The sequence below is a fragment of the Thunnus albacares genome, chromosome 8, assembly GCF_914725855.1.
Source record: "Thunnus albacares chromosome 8, fThuAlb1.1, whole genome shotgun sequence".
Classification (NCBI taxonomy): domain Eukaryota; kingdom Metazoa; phylum Chordata; class Actinopteri; order Scombriformes; family Scombridae; genus Thunnus; species Thunnus albacares.
The window spans coordinates 29,009,231-29,026,364 of record NC_058113.1 but is presented as its reverse complement, the minus strand read 5'-3'; the positions used below and the strand labels follow the sequence as shown (position 1 = coordinate 29,026,364).

At 38.8% G+C, this 17,134-nt stretch overlaps 1 protein-coding gene across 3 annotated transcripts in view; it reads left to right on the top strand.

Moving 5' to 3' along the window:
* The first annotated feature begins 1,558 nt into the window (after positions 1–1,558).
* agmo (alkylglycerol monooxygenase) overlaps positions 1,559–17,134 on the top strand; it is a 56,621-nt gene continuing 41,045 nt past the window's right edge. Inside the window, exons 1-3 of one of the 3 annotated variants that reach the window (XM_044360257.1) lie at positions 1,559–2,344; positions 9,057–9,187; positions 10,225–10,376. In XM_044360257.1, coding sequence (XP_044216192.1) covers positions 2,225–2,344; positions 9,057–9,187; positions 10,225–10,376 — 403 coding nt within the window. In that variant the 5' untranslated portion in view covers positions 1,559–2,224. Of the gene's footprint in view, positions 2,345–8,344; positions 8,563–9,056; positions 9,188–10,224; positions 10,377–17,134 lie in introns of those variants that run through there. The other 2 variants (XM_044360259.1, XM_044360258.1) reach the window with 2 other exon arrangements.

Below are 17,134 nucleotides of genomic sequence, written 5' to 3'. Positions count from 1 at the left end.
ATTCTAATTTGTTGAAGAGGCACCTCACACGGCATGTGAGGTTTTCTTTTTTTTTTTTTTTTTTCTTTTCCCACTCAAAAGCAACCCACAGGATGAATGTGATCCAGTTTTATTTTACACTGCAGCTGTAATTCAGTGCAAATTATTCACAAGTATGGAGGACACTCTCCTCTTCCACTGGGCCTTGATAATCTACATTGGGCAGAATATCAACAGTATCAGCTCAGTTACCGCTGACTATAAACTTGCTCATATATGAGTCACATCACACTCCGAATGCGGTCTCGCTACTTCACCTGAAGGCAAAAGTCAAACACGCTGCGCTGATATTTAACAGAGCAATGTTTCGCTCTAACAGCGATTTCCGTCAGACGTTGTCAAACAGGCGTCACAAAGCGGAGCAACCACAAACACATATATCACTCAGATGGTGGTGATCTGCATGATTGAGAGTCAGTCTATTCTCAGATAACCGGTCAGAACAGAGCTGGGTAACATTGTCTGATACTCCCATATAGGGGACAAGACATGCCCCGATGTAAAGGACAAAAATAGAAAAAAAAAACTTAAGACCATATATGATATAATACTAGGGCTGCAACTAATGAGAATGTGGACATTTTTCTTGAAAAATATCTCAAAACGATAGTCAATTATCAAAATAGTTGGCGATTAATTTTCTGTTGATCGACTTGTTCATTAATCTTTGCAGCTCTCAGTCAAATGTAAAGCATGAATCACATAAATCATCCTGAGAAAAAACAATTATAAAGACGACTATATAGACAAATCATACATTCAGAATAAATATGAAAGTAGAGAATAATAACTGTCTTGCCTGTCGTGTCCTGTAAAAAAAACAAAAAACAAGAAAAATGTATATAAATACATCAAGCTGAGCTTTAATACATAGGCTGTGCAATCACAAATCATATATATATATATATATATATATACACACACACACATGGGCATTTCCTGTCTTTATTGACAGCTGATAGTAGATAGGGAGACAGGAAAGATGGAAAGATTGTGGGGCATGACATGCAACAAAGGTCCCTGGCCGGAGCTGAACCAGGGGCGTTGTGGTTATGTGGCATGCACTGTAAACCACTCGGCTACCAGGGCTGCCATCATAAATCTACTGAGTCATCTAACAGGTGACATCCATTCTCTAACACTGACCTAATGTACCTTTAAACTCTCTGAATCCAATCCAACACACACACACACACATATATATACTGCATATATATATATATGTATATATATATATATATATATATATATATATATAGCTAGTTTACAGTGCAATAAAAAATAACCACTAAGTGAATATTTTATAAACTAATTGCCTCTCGCCTTATTTCCTGTCTGCCTCTTCACTAGTCACTGTCAAATAAAGGCAGAAATGTCCCCAACAATCTTAAAAAATAAAATAAAATAAAATAAAAAAATAAATACTTGATTTCAATTTGGTGACTTTTATGTATTCTTTTATTCATTATTTCAGTTGTGAAATAAAATTTTATAGGCATTTAAAGATGAATAAAATGTGAACATTTCAAATAGGCTAATTAAAAAAAGAGAGAAATACAGACCTTATTTTAGTTTCTGGTCAAAATGAGAAAAAAAAAAAAATCCTGTGGGTGGTGGACGGGGGCCAGGGGAACTTTCCATTTCTAAAATCCTGCTACGGCCCTGTTGAGTAGGCCACTTTATACTCTTTTGACATTAAAGAAGCACGTTTTACATTTAAATCGTTTTAAAAAAATGAACACTACACCAGCAAAGCCCGATGGATAACCTGACTTTGCTTGCAAGGAAACTCTGCACTCTGCAAATACCTGCAGCATTCCTGAACTGGAGGCGACACGAGCTGCTGCCAAAAGCAGAAACTCTCGCGAGATAAGGGGGACGAATGCGACACCTTGAAGTATCACCCTGACCAAAGGTAAACTTCGCCGTCTATAAATGAGGGATTAGTAGGTAACTGGTCACAGTAACTGTATCCTGCAGCCGGTTACACTGTCACGGACTCGGTTTCCTGTGTGTGAGAAGTTTGCTCATCTGCTGACACGCTCTGCATTTTGCAACTGACCTACTTAACTTGCCACAGAGGAAAAACAAGGGTGTTACTGTGGAAATAAGAGGGATACGGTTCAAAGGAGCGTCCCCTGTGTGAGTGCATTACCTGGGCAGGTAACAGAGAGGTGGTGTCACCATGGCTGCAGCTGTGGAGCCCGGTTCGGTATCCACGGGGGTCCGGTCCTTGTTTTTCATGCTCACACCGAATGAATCATCGTTTGAGACAGTGGAAGATGTTCCTCAGTATGTGGAGCAGGTGGGTACACACTCGCTCACTCGGTCACATTTCATATGTGTGATGGTTTATTATGTGAAGTCAAATGAGTTCACCCTATCAGTCTGAGACACCTCAGGTGACCTTTATAGTGGTGCAATAAAAACTCTGAGGCTCTGCTATAGTAGAACTAATAATACCACATTAGAAACATACAATTATAACATACAAATACAACATACAAGTCAAAAGAGCTTCATTCAAATGTTGACATAAAAATAAATAATTGTGAAGAATGTTCAGTATCACGGTGGTATGAAAATGAACATCCTCTCCCATAAAATCATGAGAAAATCTCAAAAACTTGGAGATAAGGGCTGCAACTAATGAATGTTTTCATTATCAATTATAATTTTCTCAATTAATCGATTAGTCGTTTGGTCTATAAAATGTCGATCAGTGTTCGCCAAAGCCCAAGATGCAACCTCAAATGTCTTGTTTTGTCCCGACCAACAGTCGATAACCTGAAGATATTCAGTTTACTATCATAGAAAAACAGAAAATATTCATATTTAAGAAGTTGGAACCAGAGAAATGTGGTATTTTTTACTTTAAAAATGACTCAAAGCGTCTGCCAAAGTATTTGGCGGTAAATTTTTGTGGATTTACTAAATGATTAATCAACTAAATGATTATTTTTAGTATCAAAATGTCAAAACATTTAGAAAAAGTGTCCGTCGTTGTTTCCCAACGTGACGTCTCCAATTGCTTATTTTGTCTGACCAACAGTCCAAAACCCAAATATATTGAGTTTACAATAAAATAAAAAAGAGAAAAGCAGCAAATCCTCCCATTGCATAGTAGATGATGAACTCACTGGTGATAGATTAATCAATTATTCAGTACAAATTTTTGTATTTCTAGATTGAATGTTTACACATTTCCATGCAGGATAAGAAAATTATATAATCTAACCTAGTTTTCTTTCCAAAGTTCATAGGATGTTGTCATTATGTAATTAGGTCAAAAAAGGGCAGTTTATCCAGAGAAACAGTATTCACCAGCTCTCAGCGTCGGTGCAAGGAGCTTTTTAAGTTTTCTGTTATCTGGCGTCATCGTGATTAGCTTTGAATTTAATTAAGAAAGTGAATTATCCCGGAAACTCAGTTACAGTGGCGTATAGTGCTGTAACTAATGATTATTTTCATTATCAATGAAGCTACCGTTTATTTCCTTGATTAATTGTTTGGTATTTAAAATGTTAGAGAATAAAGTTCTCAGTGTGATGTCTTGATATGTCTTGTTTTGTTTTGACCAACAGTCCAAAAGATATTCAGTTTAAAATGATTTTTTTTTAAAAAGCATCAAATCTTCAAATTGGAGAAACTGGAACCAGAGAAATATTGAACATTTCTGCTTAAAAAATGACAATTAATTAATTATCAAATCACCTGATTTGACAGTTATCAGCTTATTGAATAGACGTTATCATCACACATCTGTCCCAAATATACAGACTACAGACAGACTAACCTAGTAATAGGTTCAGGATGCTGTTATCACCCGTTCACTGAGCCAATGTTGATGGTGCCCAGTAGGTACAGAAGGCCTGTTATCAGGCATGTGATGTCACATGACTGCTGTTTTCTTGCTATGTAAACAAAAAAAAAAGAAGTCAAAGCCATTCCTCTTATTCTCAGTGGGAAATGCAATATTTTAGGTTTTTCTTTCAGGTCTTTCTGTATCTTTTTATATAATCTGTAGATTAAATTTCGTGACTATTTTATGAACTGCCGTGATAATGGGTTGAGCGTCCATAGCAACCACCATAGCAACGATAGAAAGACCTCAAAGAATCTCTGCAATAACTATCAAACTAAACATTATATACATTCAATAAACTAAGATTATGAAAATAAAATGCACATTTTTCACTAGAAATGTTATCAAAACGCATTTTAATGCCAAAACTATCTTATATTGCATTTCCCACAGAGAATAAACGGAATGGCAGCCTTTTTTTTTGCTTACGCAGAAAGAAACTTGACAGTCATGTGACAGCACATGCCTGATAACAGGCCTTCTGTGCCTACTGGGCTCCACCAACATTGGCTCACTGAAATAAATGGATGTTAACAACCTCCTGAACCTACCAGTAGGCTAATAGGCCCAAGCCCCCAGGAGGAGCACCAGGCTTTGTAGCCAATTTGACATAGTGGCCAAACCATGTAATTACAACGTCACGTAACGCTATTGGGCCCAAAAAGACATTTTCCCATAGACTTACAACGTGAAAGAGATGCCTGTAAATCAGCAGATACATTTTTTTGAGCGTCACAACCTCCGGGAAATGACTCGTTACACTATCAGAATTTGATCCATTCGGTCTGATCACATTACGAAAGTTTAGAAAAGCCACACGACTGAATCGTTAGCCGGAGGGCTAAACCGGAAGTTAGCTTTCTCAGTGATCAAATTACCTGCTGAGGAATTTTAGTGATAGAAACAGCTGAGTTTGGTTACAGATGCCAAAACAAAACTTTTTTTTTTTCATCTAACTATGAGGAATGTAAACATATTTTTCTATGGAAGAATTTTTTCAATTAACAAAAGAAGCCAAATGTCTAAAATGTAAAATGTGGTGTAAACACAATCAGCTGTACAAGAACTAAATTAAATACAGTCGACACAGTCTGCATCTGTGATTTAAGTCAACAAATATCAGCCAAAGAAAAAGCAAACAAGATTAGGAATCTGAGCACATATTTAACCATTCAATCAGCTTTCAGTACTTTTGATATTCTGCTCTAAGTACCCATATCAATTAGTGTCATAAAAAAAGTTCTACTTATGAATGAAAACACAGTTATGCCAGTGCGTTTAAGTAACTTATAACTTAAGTCATGAGATAATCGTAGCGGCGTAAGACCGCAAAACTATTAAGTACAATACTTAAGTAAATCTAAAAAGTTTGCGGTTTCTTCCACGGCTTGCTGTCACTTTACAATGTCTGAATGGCCTTTTATTATAGGGAATGTCTGGTGCAGGTTTTACAGCACATGTTTGTTATGAGGTTTTTATGGGGCACATCATGGGAGGAGAACAATTACCCTCCCAGCAGGAGTCCTTATAATCCACTACCAAACGTGATTAAACAAATTTGTTATTGCTGCAGGGCTTGATGGTGATAAAAGTTTGCACGGGCGTGTGTGAGAAGTTTGTGACTCAGCACTGTTTACAGTTAGTGATGTGTCATTAATTATTCTGCACAACTGTTATTCTCTGATCCCAACAGGCCAAATTAATTACACAAAACAAAACACAATCTTCTAATTTTGGAGTTGTTTGGAATTATGGGTTTTGTGGGTTGTTGCCAGGTCTCACAGCTATCCAGTGATTTGAAAGGAAACACACAATTTTTTAGACAGTGGGGATAAAAGTGTATTGTCAGGCTGCGTGTTTTTAGCCAACATCAGTCATCCGTGACCTTATAAAAAAAAAAGGCTGTTTGGGAAAATGCAGACATCTGGTCCACAAATGTCATGTTCCATGTAAATTCAGAAAAAATAAAATGAAATTATTAGATACCACAACAAACAGTCCGCAAAGGATGTGAGTATGCTTCAGTGAAAAATAGGGTTTCTTTAGTGTGATTTTCAGTTTATTTCTAAAAAAGATCGCGTTTTCAGTGCGAGCAAGATCAAAAAGGGACGTTAAAATATCTCTCTGAAACAGAAGAAAAGCAGAACTGGTGGGAAATTACATCAAAATTCAACAATGGAAGAAGGAGCAGAAGAAGAATTTGTTTTTCCCCTGTCTTCTTTCTCGCACAGCATGAGAACTAGCTTGACCTGCTGAATAATTTTGTCCTGGGCTGTCAAGAACGCAGGGCTGCAGAGGTAAAACTATCTGCTAGACAGGAGAGAAAAAAAGGAGGGAAGGTTTTAGGCCGGTGTCCAGAATGATAATCTCTCTCTCAGCGGGGTTGGAGGAGGTCTGCCTGCGCTGCGAGCCCATTTGTTAGCTGCAGCTCTGCAGTCTGCTGCCAGATGTTGGAGCGTTGCGTGTGATCGCAGGTCCCTGGGGGTGCTCTCGCCTCTGCTTGTGCACACACACACACGCACATGCATCACACACCTGCATGCGCAAGTGTGAGCATTCACATGTGGATATGCACACACATGTATGCACGCTCACTCTCACTTCCATCCACACATGAATACAAACACACACACACACACACACACTTCCTCCCTCCCCACCTGCAGATGTGCTCCTCTGCGGTCTCGTCACACCCTTCATTCCTCGCTCTTGGCGGGGCCATGTGTCCCGGTTACGACTGCAGTCACTTGGTCAATGAGTGCCTTCAAGCTAAAGCTAACCAGCAGGGCTGACACGCTGCTCAAGTCGCAGTCGTGACCTGTTTGCTAACCCCGTCCCTCACTAATTTGTTCCATGTTTGACAGACCTATTAAGAGGTTATTACATGTTTCCAGCGCAGTTAGAAAATAGAAGCATGGCACTGACTGTTTGGTTAGTGCTTGCCATTTGTTTTGTCATGACTAGTTACAAAATGTAATCCATTCTTTGAAACATTTGGAAAGTATAATTTTAAACGTGTTAATTTTTGTTGGTCCTATTAAAAAGAAATTCTTGTGGCATCTCGTGCAAAAACCAGCTGCTAATTGAGATGAAAAACATCTTTGTTTGTGTTTATGGACCACACATATGTGAGCCATACTGATGCAGCTTGTGTTAGAAGTTGCTATTTGTTATATTTATGGCTGCAACTAGCGGCTCATTTTTAATAATCAATTTTCTGCGGATTATTTTCTGGATTAATCAATTAATGGTTTTGTCGATAAAATCAGAAAATAGTGAAAATGTCTGTTATGATTTCTTAGTCAAAAGTGATGTCTTTAAATGTCACAAAAACATAAAGATATTCAGTTTCATACCATATATGACAAAGAAAAGCATTAAATCATCTCATTTGAGATGGTAAAAGCAGCAAATATTTTGGTATTTTTGCTTAAAAAAATGACTAAAACGATTATTTGATTATCAAAACAGTTGCTGATTAAGTTTCTGTTGATCGACTAATGGATTAATCGACTAATCCTTGGAGCCCTAGTTATGTTTAATAAAGAGGAACATCTTCATTTAACAAGGAGAACGCAAATTAATTGCTAATACAATTACTAAATAAAATCATCCTCCAAATCATCCAGAACTGGTGGTAACCAGTGGTTACTGCATTATTGGGAAATGCTACAGAATGTGCTGAAGCTTGGAGGTCAATTTCTTCTGTATTGTTGTACTCACTATGAAATGGAGCCTCAAGAACTGTTGATTTGCAGCTTTAAATTTCATATTCTCACACATATAATTAGGGATGCACGATATTATCGGCACGTCATCGGTATCGGCTGATAAAAGCTCTAAAATGGCGAATTCTGCCGATTATGAGAGGCCGATATGTCGCCTTCCCCTCCGCCGCCTGACTGTGCTTCCCTCGATGGACTGTGTCACCCTCACGGTCCCGGTGCTTCCTACGCAGGCTCCACTTCACCCTGCTGCTTCTTCCCACTTTAACCTGAATAACAAACCAGGGCTCAGTGCTCCAGTTGGATCCACATGGAGAGCCGAGGCTAACGTTAGCTTGGCTAACCCTTCAAATTAAAGACTACGCTTTGTTGAAACCTGAAAATACATTCAGCAGTTTAAATCTGTTGGGGTGAATGATTTTCTAGCCAAACGCAACAAGGAAGCAATCTGAATTTGCTAATTCTGATTCAGGCCTCTGACTGGCTTCCTCTCAATAGAAACAACAGCTGAGGCTCATGGGTACTATAGTATTAAGAGCCATATGCCGTTTCAAACTGGCAGTAAAAATGGCGGGTAATGTAGGCTAGAAAAGGCTAAGCTGGCCCTAAATTTACTGCTGGCTATTGAGCACCCTACACTGCATACGGGTAAAGTTAAAATAATGAAGATGACAGCAACATGTTATGTGGCCATCATTTTTTAAAAACAATTCATTTGTTTCAAAATTGAGAAAAATACCTCAAGAATTGAAAAACCAACAGGCGGAGCCAAAAAGCTCCAACCTTCTTGAACAAGTTAGCTAACTGGCAAAGTTGCACAGCAGAAGACCTCTGAGGAAAATATAAAGAGAATATAATTGACAGTCTTTTTTTTTCTTCTGAGACTTATTCATTCTTGAAAGATCAGCTTACTTTCTTATGTGGTAGCTAAAGGTCAGTATGGCTAGTTTTGGCGGCTAGTTTTGGCAGCTAGTTAAGCTAACTGACTTACTGATTATGCCAAGATGTACTTCTGCTAGTTTCTTCCTCTCTTTATTATTGTTTCATTTTGCTTGGCTTTAGCCTGACATCAGTAAAAATCGGTTTGTTAGCTCCACTCACTAACATTTAACTCAGCTAATGAGATGCCTTCCACCTCCAGAGCAGATCTGTTGTTGACAAATGCTCTCCAGTCTGCCAGCACATTGTGGCTTTAGTCCTGCTGCTCCAGCCTCGTACAGTGAAACAAACATTATGGATCACAAGACATGAAAGCTCTGCACGCCTTTAACTCATCCGCCAAAACAAATATTCATGCTCAACACAACTGCTAAAAGCAACAGTGGACTTGAAACCATCTTGTTTTCTCAGTTTGTAACAGTGCTGAATCATGATTCCTTCTGTGTGTGTGTGTGTGTGCGTGTGTGTGTGTGTGTGTGTGTTTGCAGGCCACTCCTTTCTTTGTAGGGCTGATGGTGCTGGAGCTGGTGGTGGGTGTGCTGAAGACAGGAGCCCCAGTGGTCACCATCAGTGATGGACTCACCTCCATATCTGCTGGAATGATCTCCAGACTCCCGATGTGAGTGTCATAGGTCATACTGTATGATATAATGGGATTGTAGTACTGCATGTTTTATTGGAAAAAAAACTCTTTTCGTTACTAGAGATGTTTATCATTATGCATATTGTATTATTAATCTTAACTCCATTTAAAGTGTGCTTTAGTTCAGAGTATCACATTTTGACAGGAAGGGGCAGGTTCATTAAAGTCCTCTTCCACTCAAAAAACTGTTTTGCTTATTGTTCCTTCAGTCAGATATTTGAGCCTCACTGTGCAGAATGATTTATGTGTAGTTTGTCTTCATCTGCTGATGGGTGGAAGTTTATCTGTGCTCACCTTAAATCTCAGTGTAACAAATGTATCTACGAGCAGGATTTGCTAGTTTGGAGTCAATCATGGTCCAGTATGCAACTTACACAAGTGTGATGTGGAAACTCGATGAAGCCGGTGAAGTAGGAGACATCTTGTGTCCAGCAGTTGAACTTCTGAAATGAAAATAGTTGCATATTCATAGATAGTGTATTTTTACATGAGGGAGAAGGAGTAGATATGTTAAGGATTTTAAAGAGTGAGGTAATTGAACTTTTCTTTGTGGAAAAAAAAACATATCAGACACAAATTATTATTTAAATCTTACCACATGTCTGGAGGGGATCTTTAATGGGATAATGTGGTGTGAGCAACAGGAAGTCTGAAGATAACTGAAGAGTGATTAGAGGATCCACAGAAGAAGCACCGGATCATCATTACCCTTAAAAATCACATGCAGTGGATTTTGGGATTGTGAAGGCCACAAAAGATATAAGGGTTGTGTCCTAAAAAATGGTTAAAAGAAGGCAAAATCTCTTGCAGTGCCGCTGACTTCCACAGAAGTAGCCTTTGAAATGGAAAACTAATGTGGTCTCATGACTACGTTTGAGATTCAGTGATGGTTAGAGCATTAAATTTTTATATTTGATCCTATATCCTCATGTGCAGCAAAGATGAACTCCATACTGTACAACACATCTACTGTAACATATTCTATGTACATGGTGATACTGTTCCTCCCTCAGGTTGTTTATGAGAGGCTGTGAGCTGACCGGTTACATGTATGTCTGGGACCGGTATCACCTGGTGGAGCTGCCCTGGGACTCTGCCTGGACCTGGTGGCTCACGTTCCTGGGAGTGGACCTCGGCTACTACTGGGTCCACCGCTTCGCTCACGGTACCAACACACGAAACTCACATTGATGTCCGCAGCTCACAGAAAACAAAGGGGTTCAGAGCTCTGAAGTGTAGTTTATTACATTTTTCACAATGTTCTTGTTTATTTATTTGGCAGTAGTTTTGTTGCTAAGCACTCATTGCTGTGTGGTTTCTGCACTGTGTATTACATAATAACAACTATGCACCTCATGGATCTTTTTTTTTAAGTAAAAGAATAAAAAGAGTGTTCAGAAGAACAATTTTAAAGTTATACTCACCCAAAAACACTCAACTCGCTGTAGGCTTAAAAGGTGGATGCAAGAACTTTGCTCGTTCATGGAGCAGAGCAGCTGTGGTTTTTGTGGTGGTTACAATGGATTTGAATATTAACCACTTCTCCAACTATGCCTCCAGCATAATTCTGTTCTACCCTTATATACGCTCAGTATGTTTCAAACACACGTCATACTTTCCTAAAAATATGCTTCAGTCTCATTCCTCATGCTCAAATATAATAAAATCAGTTCTGAAACAGATCTAGCCCTCAGTATTGATGCCTCAGAGTTGAGCTTCCTAGCATTCAAACTACAAAAATGATGATGGAGCATGTAGTGTTTTGTTTGTGTTCATAGTATAATGAATGTTAGATTACTTTGCCAATATCATCCAGCTCTGAGAACATATTAAACTTCACTACCTAACTAGCAAACAAACTCCCCTTTCATGTGTCCCTCAGATAACACTAACAAAAAAACCACAAAGTGGTTTTTTTAGTTGCCATCCCTGCAGGGAGGAGTCATGAAGATAGCACACACATCATGCTTTCCTGGACGTTGCGGAGGAAGCAATTATTTTTGAGTTACATCCAGCTGGTTCAGAGCTGTGCAGATGTGAGAGGCCGTGGTCTCCGGAGGGCTGTGGTCTTAACCCGAAGCTGTCATAGCAACAAGCTGTATATAGTCACGGCTCTGAAGCAGCCATGTCCTGCAGCATCACTATAAAAAGCAGACATAAAAAATATATACCGGATACTGTATTTCTACAGTAGTGTAGTGGCTGGACATCCTTAAAAACTTTGCCTCTTTCCATGTGTGTTGGCTCACTGATGCACGTGCCAGATGCTCGGCTACCACACATAGCACACCGGAAGAGAGGTATTTATTTGTGGCCTGAACTGGTGTTTATTTGTGTCAGTGGAACTTTAAGCTTCCCGCCGTCTAGTCCACATAGTTTTTGGATAAAGCTCCACTGCCACTTTGTTGATGTTTGAATCTGGCTTAAACAGAAGCCGTGTTTTCAAACCGTCTGCTGCAGCTCGCCAAAAACTGCCCAACATGATTTTGAGGTGACTGAGAACATCGCCTCAGGACTGTTTTGGTAGAGTTTGACACTGATATTCATTTTGACTGTATTCCAGCATTATGCTTTTAACATGCACCAGAGGTATTTTTACCTCCCACCGCCAAGGCAAAGGATATGTGAAGCATTATTATTGTCATGGCATTTTCTTGTGAACACAATGGGTCACTTTCCTGTCCTAAAACCAAAACCTACTTTTACTTTTGTCTGTGAGCTTTGCTCCATGTCGGCTTTTACAAACTCTCTTAACTCTCTTAACAAGTTTGTGAGATTTGATCCTTAGCATAATCACTGCCTCTAAAAATGCCATACAAGGCTACATTCACAAAAATGCGGCCCATGACTGATATGAGAGGCGATATATGCCATATGGTCATATGGCAATGACAAAGATAATAATAATAACAATAATAATAATAATGATAATAACAATAATAATAATAATAATAATAATAATAATAATAATAATAATAAACTTTATTTATAGAGCACATTTCATGACATGAAAATGCAGCTCAAAGTGCTTTACAAAAGAAATGTAAAACATAGATACAGATATATATATATATGCACAAGCACATAGATACACACACACATGTACATATATATATACATATACATATGCATGCGTATATATATGCATACATACATAAATATATACATACATATACGCACACACATACATATTAAACAGGATAAATATCAGACAAAGTAAAGGAGTAAAAGACAAATTCTAGAGAAGGGATAAAATCATAGGGGTAAAACAAAAGACAAAAAAGAAACAAAAGAAGATATTAGAGGAGAGAATATTATAGCCTACAATAGGTGATGTTACACTGATGATGATACTGGACAGAGATCTGCAGAAAGACCCTGAGCAGCTGTTTACAACAAATACTGAAATGTAGAAGTTGCCAAAATATGCCAATAAAAATCATAAAATCTGAAAAATCTCTCGGTAAATTGGCAGCCATGATGATGATAATTTGGTGAACAGAATATTTGTTTGTTTTAGTTATATATTTTATTTTAGTAGATTTTTTTTTATTATCATATTTAAACTGCTAGCTGTTCATGACTTGTGCAACAGGTCTGGACTGCTCGTAAATTTAATTCATACCTAAGAGAAAATTCAAAGTAGAAAACTGATGAATGCCACAAATTTTCTTAAATCACTCATATGTGCTTCTTAAGAATAAATCCGTTTGTATGAGTGATTCTTGCACGAGGCCCAGTAACTCAAAAACAACGCACTAATCATCCATAAGCCTCAGGTACTATCTGCAGAGAAGATGATCTAATCACATTTAGTGGCTTGTAGCTGTTACACATTAATATATACATATCAGTTTACATACTAATGAGAACATTGTGCGTTTCTTGAATAAGATAAGATTGGACGTTTATATCAGATGTATTACTCACAGTTCAAGCCAATGATCTCCATAGCTCAGTTGGCAAAAAAAAAAAAAAAAAAAAACTTGGCACGTTGCCATGGCAGCAAACTGTGGTGTTTTGTAATCTGTGATTGGAAAAATACCAAGTTAACCCTGCGTGTCCTCAGCCTGACTGTGAATCATGTAAACAAAGCTCCACGCTCGTGTGTTGATCATCTAGGTCAGTGGTTCTCAAACTTCTTCACGTGAAGGACCCCGAAAACTGACACGAATTAGACTACGGAGCCCAATTTGCTAAAATTTCCAAAATCCCAGGGTCTCCCATCTGATACAATTTATGCTTTTAGATGTTTTATTACAGAAAGTGTATGAAACCCATGACCAAAATAGTCCTACATTCTGTCATTGTCTTACTTATGGATGGGATTATAGTGCAAATATGTTACTCCCCTTTTTGCTGGGGACCACTTGGAAACCCCTTGAGGACTCTTTGGGGGACCCCACTTTGAGAACCACCGATCTAATAAACCAGCTTTATATTTGGAGGGTTGATGATCCATCTGTATGATCTTATTTTTTACCATGGTAATCTATCTGCCGAATAACATTCAGTGAAACCTAAAAGGAGGATTTTATGAAGAGTGTGTTCCCGCCGTTGCCCTCATTGTCTGACGATGCAGAGCAATGACGCTCGCAGTATCACATAACTGCTCGGTTTATTCGGTCGGAATTCTTTTATTTTTGAACTGCAGAATCATTTTTATGTCTCAAAAAAAAAAAAAAAAAAACAACTTTCCACTTACTCTCATTTCCTTTTCTTCCAGCCAGTTGGGGTTGTTATTATGGAACATTGTGGGGTCACAGATAATTGTCTGGTGCTGAGCAGCCACAGCGCTCGCTCAGGATATAAGCTTTTCCCCTTGTTACCAAGTGGGAAGCTGCTCTCTCCGACCACAGGATAGGGCCGGCACGGTCCTCAATCCTTACTCTGGTCAGCTGGGGTCATCTCGGTCAACCAAAGTTTGACCTCCAGCTCTTTTCAGAGCAAGTTTCAACCAAAATATTCTTATATGTGGGATAGAAGTTGCCATTAATGAAGCACAGAGGAGTAAGGCAGATGTAGGTCGGCGGTAAAGTGTTTTTCAGCATTAAGAACACAGTTTAATGAGTGTCAAATTGTCATGTAACAATGCTTTAGGAGCCCTGTCTGGTTTTATTACGCTCATATCTTGGAACAGTTTTACAATCTGTTCAATGTATGCTTCAAAACAGACAGACTACAGAACACTATGTCTATAATCCTATTGTGTCAAAACATGTGAGCTATAAATCTTATTGCATAATAATGGAGAGACTACAATAGAAAACAAAAAAAAGCAAAAGTGACATCCTCCACTGGGAAATATGAGCACTTCAGTGTAAAATATCATTTTCAGTTTAACCAGTTTTATGGTCCTTTTTTTTTCATAGTTTCCCTCTCATGACTTCCACATAAAAGGACAACTCAAAGATAATTAAGTGGAAAGTACTTTGAAAGGCAGTCAGTCGTCTGTGCTGATGCCATCTTTACAGAGGAGACATTACTACTTGGCCTCGGTCTTGCCAGACGCTGTGATCTTGGAGATAACAACAGATTGAAAGGAAACTGTGCTGCAGGCATTTAGGCCTGGATGAAATTCAGGATTCTCCATTGACAGAAATTTTTAGCAAAAGCCTGTGACTAGACCGTATTTGTGGCCTTGTGCTTGGCATTTGGTTTGAATCTGCGTAGATAAATACCAACCGTGGTTGAATTTTGAGTGGAGGCGAAACTGGAATTTTAAACATTTGAATGACCTTTGGTGCGCACGCAGACTCAAATGAGGTGCTCGTTTATTTTAACTCTTGATATCAATATTTGCTTTAACTCTTATCACTGGTGCATGGTCCCAGCATCAAAATACTGTAACTTTAGTGAGGCCCGCTCTCAGGATTGTACCGTCCTGTCGCGCTCTTTGTGGTTTTATTTTGCTTTTTTAAAGAAGCAAAGATTTCAGATTTCTGCTGCTGATTGATTTCCAGAGAGTGCGACTCCTCTAACCCTCTGGAATAACATGACCCTCGCTTTAGATTCAACCACTAGTTTATGTATTAACAGCCACTGAAGCCGCTTTTTCATAAACACATCAGTTCAATAACCTGTTGACTGACAAGTTTAGAAAAAAAAAAAAATCCATTTCACTCCACATTTTGTCTGCTACTTTCCCCTCCGGCCCTTTTTCACCCTCCTCCGACAGACTATATATGTTCATAACTATTCTATTCTGAACCAGCCTGGAACCAGATGGTTTTGGGTGACTGGGAGGCCAGCTTGGTTCGGATGCGGCCATGTTGTTGACAGGCCTGTTGATTCTGTTTATTCTAACCTTATATCGCAATCGCCACTAATAGCAGCTCTGCTCTCAGGCAGCATCTATATCCAGGCATGCCAGCCAGGCTGAAGCCATTAATCAGCCAGTCAGCTGTCCATACTTTGATTATATGTGAGGTAATGGAGTTACGCTGCAGTTGTCTCACCACACTACAGTAGCTGCTGCTCTGTGATACACTTATAGCTCAGAAACATCAGAGCGTCACTTAAAGGTCTTTTGAAATGGTAACGTGATGTATTTCCTGCTGAAGACTGACAGCCAGGGAACGGTCTTAAATTTAAAGCAATCGGCTGTTAATTTTGGAAAGAAAGACAATTAATCGGACAAGTTGTGATTGAAAAAATTGTGATGATTATATCAGTTGGACTTTTTAGTTGCACCCACAAGTGCTTTGCTTACTTATTGTACCTATATTAATGATTGAAGACACTAGTTCTTGACCTTTTGTTGTTATTTTTTTGGTGTCTGGGTCAGAACAGCCTGACCGTGCAGCGAGACAAGGACATACAGAGTGCAGCTTTTCCTCAAAGTGTGAAAGTGAACAAATAGTCAAATGTTCAGTGGTGAAAACTGATTGATTCAGTCTTCTACAGGCTACTTGTTAGACCTGTTTTCTCTGTCTGTCTGCAGGCTGTTATTATGCACATGCATACTTGTAAGAAGCTGAAGGGTTTTGTGTACACATGACAAAGAAAATCAGCATTCTTCAGGTGAATCAGGTTTCTCTAGTCCCCCTACCCCTGATTACAGAAACCAGATTTCTTGTTTACATGACAGTAAAGACATCAGCTTACTGGAGAACGCCAGCTGTTACTTAAGCGAATGAAAACACACTGTATGAGACTACTGATGTTTAGAGCTTCGGCGACTAATGACAGGCTGCATCAAAACCTCCCACAATGTGACTTCAGCTATGACCCGTGTTTACAAACCAGCCAATTAAAACACAACATGAAATGACACAGGAGACACAGGCGAGCGAACATAATACTACCGCCGCAAAACGTATTTATCTCAAACTCACTTTGCAAAATCAACATTTCACATTGACGTCTTTTCCCTCGCTGCAAATCTTTTGAGGTTCAACCGCTGCGGCCAAAGCTTGTATATCATTTTGTTTTTTTTAAAAACACAAGAGTAGTGCTGATGGTACATTGTAGTTCTGCAATCGACCAGACGTTTATCACACAATAGCCTCAAAACTGATATTATACAGTTTGATACAGATTGCGACGAAGACTTCATTAGACTCCTTACTTGATTGCTTTTATCGCAGTCTAAAGTTTCCTTTAATTTCATCCTGTTTGTATATGTCAGCTCGGTCTCTGTTATTCCTCTCCTGCCATTAGTCCTGCCCTCTTTAGATTACCTCCTGTGATGCCTGTTTTACCTGTGAATCCTGATTGTTTCATGTGTCACCTTTGGTCCTGACTGAGTCGAGTAAAGTCTCCGTGACATCAGCTGTCTTCAATCTGCGTTTGGGACCTCACCTAGTTTTCCGTCATCTTTGACAAATGTCTTCTAATCCGATCCCCAAACAGACAATGTTTTAAATTAAAAAGTGTTAAGTGTTTGCCTCGAGCAACATGTCCTCTTGTCACAAAAAAGTA